The sequence below is a fragment of the Mastomys coucha genome, unplaced genomic scaffold (assembly GCF_008632895.1).
Source record: "Mastomys coucha isolate ucsf_1 unplaced genomic scaffold, UCSF_Mcou_1 pScaffold16, whole genome shotgun sequence".
NCBI classification, from domain to species: Eukaryota; Metazoa; Chordata; class Mammalia; order Rodentia; family Muridae; genus Mastomys; species Mastomys coucha.
This window is the reverse complement of record NW_022196898.1, coordinates 51,546,623-51,552,091: the sequence shown is the minus strand read 5'-3', so window position 1 is coordinate 51,552,091 and position 5,469 is coordinate 51,546,623. Positions and strand designations below refer to the sequence as shown.

General features: G+C 52.5%; 1 protein-coding gene across 4 annotated transcripts in view; it reads right to left on the bottom strand.

Moving 5' to 3' along the window:
- The window catches only part of Syt6 (synaptotagmin 6), a 60,168-nt gene extending 59,450 nt beyond the window's left edge, over window positions 1-718 (bottom strand). For all 4 annotated transcript variants that reach the window (XR_004119738.1, XR_004119739.1, XM_031375030.1 and 1 more), the window contains exon 1: window positions 447-718. Coding sequence is in view for 2 of the 4 variants with exons in the window: in XM_031375030.1 (XP_031230890.1) it covers window positions 447-609 (163 nt within the window). In the remaining 2 variants the exon portion in view is untranslated. The remainder of the gene's footprint in view (window positions 1-446) is intronic.
- Between the last annotated feature and the right edge of the window lie 4,751 nt (window positions 719-5,469).

The window sequence follows — 5,469 nt, the reverse complement described above, 5'->3', positions numbered from 1 at the left end:
CAAAGACCGCGTGCCAGCTGCAGACGCAAGTTTTTCCCAAGCCCAGTGGTTCGGCCAGCCTTCACCCAGTCACTGATGGGCCTTGGACCCTGGGCCACCCCCACCCCCCCAGAACACAGGCTTTCCTCCGTGCCCTGGACGTCTCTATTCCCCCCAAACCCTGGCCAATCACCCCTGGAATAAGCCTAAGACACAAGGGAAACTGAGGCCCCAAGGATGCCGCATCTCCGGGCTCTCGTAATTAGTGACCTGGAAGGAGAAGGGTTCTCTCCTCCCGGGTCCTCTTTGGATCTCTCCCTGTGGGCGGCGAGCCAGGGGACTGGCCCAGACTGGGACTCCGAGCTAGACTCCTGAGGTTCTGGAGCTCTTGGGCTTGGTGTGTTGGGCAGGGGACGCCACTGGGATGAAAAATCCAGGAGTGGAGAGGGACCTGGGTCTCCCAGTACCTGAGTCGGCCGCGCTTGGACTCTGCTCCGGGGGCTGCAGCTCGAAGCTCCGACAAGTCTCCACGTCCAGCCCGAGAGGGGGCGGCCGGGCCCGGCACAGAGAAGCCAGGACCGCGAGCGCCGCCTGGCACCGAGGCCCTCCGGCCCCCCAAACCCGGCTCATGCCCCGGACACTCAGGCCAGCGGAGCAGTGGCTCGAACCCCAGCCGCGGCCGGACTGGGGCGGGGCAAGAAGGCCCCAAGAAGACCCTCCCCGCAGCGGCCCCCCGAGGCTCGGCTCTGCTTTTAATCACTTCCCTGCAGGGTCCCCGCCCCTCACGTGGCATCCCGCGGCAGCTGGCAAGTCTGGCGCCTCACGGCCGCCCCCTCCACACTCAGGGACTTGCCTGAGTCCGGGCAGGTTCCAACCCCGCTATCCCACATCACGCAGGATCAAGGCCAACTGAGCCATCACTGAGAGTCTGACCTTGGGCCTTTCTGGGACTCAGTTTTCCATTTCTTAAAAGAAGTGTAATAATTACTGGTGCTCTATGAGCTTCCTGGGAATATATAGGTAGTGCTTGTGAAAACGTTGGGGAAACTGCCCCATGCCACACAAGTGGGCATCTCAATAACATAGCATAAAAAGGGGTGGCCCGACTGTTCGGCGGGAGGACCCTTCAAAGACAGTTAACGGGAGAAGTTAGCCAGACTTTCGGGGTCTCGGCTTCGGAGATAGAAGACCCCAAGACAGCGGAGCGAGGGGAACTGTAAAAAAGACTTTCAGAGCCCCGCAATCTTGCGGTCCGAGGCACCCGCACGTTGCTATGGCGACTGGAGGCAGCGGCCGTCTCTCTCCATGGCAACTGGAGGAGAAAGTTTCTGGCGAATAGGAGTGGGGAGCATTTCAGAAAGGGGTTCGGTTCCCACCAGACCCACCTCCACGCATCAGACCAAACCCACCATAAATACTATATTTTTCTTTGAAGCATACATACAAGGACAAAAAAGACGAAAAACTAAATAGGAGGTTAGACTGTAAAAGGAGCTCCCCTCAGGAACTGTGAAGTGAGACTCGGGAGCAGGGTGGTTGTTAGTTTCGGGATGCTTTCACTCAGGCCTGGAAATCTAGGAGCCCTTGCTAACAGCCAGGAGAGCGAGCCCCTTAAGGCCCCATCACAGTAGACTCCCACCCTCCACCTATCATTATTGTGTCACCTTTCCGAAGTAGAACCTGGGAAAGAAATTTTAGCTGGTGTCCCTGCACCTGCAGCTATGGGGCTGGTGTGTGCAAGTGATTGGTCGGGGAGGAGGGTCTTTCCTCCGAATACACGTTATTTGGAGGTGGCTTGGGCTGTGACTCAGGTCCCGGAGGGAGGAGATTTGGAGCGGCAGCTCCAGGCGATCACCATCCTGCACCATCTGTACCAGCCTCATCAACTGGCCCTTATAGTTGCAAACCCGAGACAGCCAGTGCTCAGGGTAGCAAGGGAAAGGCCTCAGCCTGGGGGAACTCTGGCCTCAGCCTGGACGCTTTCCGGCTCCTGACCAGCTCCGTGTCCCTGTCCGCGGTGCTGAAGGTTCGGTTGGCACAATCAGCTTGTGCGCGCTGTGTTGGAGATAGTGGGGAAGGGCTATTATAGCGGGTTCGCAGCTTCCACCCCGGTCCCTAGAGCCTGCCAGAGAGAAGTGTGGGATCTCGAGAGGGAGGGATTGAGGAAGGCTTGATCCATGGGCCCTGTGCAATCCAGATCACCTTCTAGCCAGTGGTGCTGGGCTGCTGTTCCAACAACAGGTAAGCGTCTGCCTCCCCACTTGTCTTCCACCCACCTGAGGAACCCGGACAGCCGATATCCTCCCCTCCATCGCCAATGTAGATTTCAGCCCCAAGGAGAGCCTGGAGTTCCGAGGCCCCAGGCAACACTCTCATTAGCAGCTTCCCAAGCGGGGGTTTTGTGTTTATGTAAAACACAAATGGAGAGCTGCTCTCTGCTGGTGTTTAAGGCAACTCTCACTCCGCGGTGATTTCTCCCTCCCCCTCGCTAGTTCCTGGGGACATTAGCAGAACAATGCGCCTTGTTTTGCCTTTGCAGAGAATGAAAAAAATAAATAAAACACGGGACCACCTTTCCAAGGGCCCAGGCCTGCGAAGCAGGGAAATCAATATTTTGCTTAACACCGAGTAGGGGAATTTGCCTCTCCACTGAAGGCAAAGGAGCCTATTCGGAGCAGAGCAGGTGGCAGGAGCAGAGAATTAACAGATAATTTCTCATTGTTCCCGGATCCAACCTCCACACTCGGCAGGCAGCTCTGCGTCTCTGGCATTTCTCAACCTAACAGAGCGAAAGAGGTTTTGCCCTGACAGGGCTGCAGGAAGAAGCCTGAGCTCCAGGCTCCTAGAACAGTTGGAGTGCCAGAGTTAACTGCAGGAAAAAGACAGAGACACTGACAAGAGATAGAAGAGACAGGCGCAGAGACCGTGGGTGTAGGAGATACAGAGAAACCAAGTCAGGTACCTATAAAGGCACACATTCAGAAAGTGACACTGAGAAATATTTTTTTCATACATTAAGACAAGCTTCATCCTAGCTGGTCTCTTCCTGCCTCCCCATCAACTGCAGATAACACTGTGGTGAGTAGCCAGTATCAAAAACAGAAGAAAACTCTCTTGTGTTCTCTAAGACTCCTTGCCCCACAAGTCCAACCCCCAAACACATCTAAAAGTACTCTCATATGAAGAAACCAGACTCAGTCTCCCAGGACATCACTCAAATACCACCATTCACCAGGTGGAGAAGGTCCATGCTGAATGCAGGTTTAGGCCTGGGGAAGAGAGAAAGAGGAACACAGAAAATATGCCAAACAGTGCCAGGAGGCCTGAGGCAGTCACAGCCTCTTTCTGGACTTCAGTATCCTTGTGAAGAGGAGCTCATCATGGCTAGAAACAGAGGATGGTTTTCCACACGCCCAACTCACACCTAGCTACCTTTTTCCCACTGTGGGGTTCCCAGAGCAGGCTGTTCCAAGTATAGACTGGGACTAGAAAAGGGGCCTGAAGCAGAACAAGAGATCTGAAACAGAAACCCTTGTGTCCTTGTCATACTCTCCCCATAGAGCCAAAGTGCACATTCCCCACCCCCACCCCATGATCTGCCCTTCGGGCAGGCACCCACCCTGCTCAGAACAGTCTAGTTGAATTACTCGACAAATAAAATAAATGAGGACCACTTAATTTTTTTTTTAATTTGAATCTTGATAGGAAATTGCTAATGCTGTAGGCGGAAGAGTGAGCTCTTTTGACATGAACCGATGTGTCATATCATCTTTCCATCTCAGTGCAATTTCTAAATAGGGAGCCCTCTCCCCAGCCTCCCCCTGCCCCCTCCCCCCGCCCCAGCCCTTCCAGAGAGGTAAAGGCAGCATCTGATGCTCTGGGAACTAGGCACAAGGGAGCTCAGTGCTTTGTCAAGTACCTCAGAGCAACAGGGGATATAACCCAGCTTTGAGGCCCCCCTCTTTTCGCTCTGTCTCCCTTATGCACTGCTTTCTGAGGTATTTTCCCAGATCAGAGAGGAGCATCCAGGAGGTATGGTGCCCAGAGGCTGACCTAAACTCGTTGGCTAGGCTAGTCCATGAAAACAGCCAAGTAGGAATTTATCTCATTCAACCCTCACAGTAGGGAGGACTGGTGGGCTCTAATAGTCCATCTGCAAGGTGAGGTAATCATTTGGTCAGTCCCTGGTAGTGCAAACTGGGAGGGGGCAGAGAACTGGACGTAGACCCTCCAAACACACAGCAGAGTCCCTTCCTTCTCCATGTTGAGAGAAGGAGAGTTGTGGGATTTTATAAAAGGTCATGATATACCTTAAAACAGATGTCCTTACATGCAAAAGGTATTTAGAAATTAACTATATAGAAGAATAGAAGATTTAGTCTCTAGTGTCTTTGGAAAGATCTGGGCTCTCTGAACTTAGCCATTCCAATTGCCTCTGGGACCCTGGTGCTGGCTTAGAGGAAAGTTTCCTTGATAAAGCAGTTGGAACCTCAGCAGGTCACTGTCTTCTCAAAACTTCTGTCACTGTTTCACTTCTGGCAGAGCTGGAACTTTCCAGAGGCCCTCTTAGAGTCTCTGCCACGCCTGGGATGTGTCTGTGCTCACAATCCAGCTTCCAGGAAAGGGCCTAGGATCAGATTTTTCTAAGATCACAACCTCGGTGTTGGGAATTCTCCCCAAGGAGACAGGAAAGAGTTTGTAATCTCAAGACTCTGGCTATTCCACTAATGAAAGAAAACAAAATAAAATGTCAAAAGTAATTAAAGTGACATGTTCGAAAAGGCCTGCCAAAGGACGTCTTAATCCTTGATTTTGATAGAGTTCAGACAGCAAGTTAAAGGGCTTGATGTCTCCTGTGGCATGAAGGGGCCAGAACCCCTGGAAAGAACAAAGCTATTTACCAAATTTTAGCTTCCCTCTACACTGTGGGATAAAATCTTTTCTTCTATCCAAGACTCCCAGCTGCATTTATGGTCTTGCTGTATGGGAACTGACTGAGAAGTCCCATCTTTCCTTTACTAATACTTCATTTGTAAAATGAGAGGTGTTTGATAGAGCATTGTCACCCAGCAGCCCTAAGAGTAAGGTCTATTATTTAATCTCATCCACCAGAGAGCCCTGGGGGCAGGGGAGAGAGAGGAGGGTGAGGGAGGGAGGGAGAGAGAGAGAGAGAGAGAGACGGAGAGAGAGACAGAGAGACAGAGAGACAGAGAGACAGACAGAGAGACAGAGAGGGAGGGAGAGGGAGGGAGAGAGAGAGAAAGAGAGAGAGAGGCAGACAGACCTGGATTCACAGCCTGATAGTGACAGGACTAGACCCCACACCTGTGTCTTTAGCTTTATTCCTCTGTACCCTCTTGAAACTTACCGAGGTCCTCACTGAGACTCAGTGTGCAGAAGCCGAGACACAAGCCTGGGCTGTTTCCTGCACATGGCAACCTTCAAACACACCATACTGTATGCAGATCCCTGAGCTCTGCTCCAGGTTGC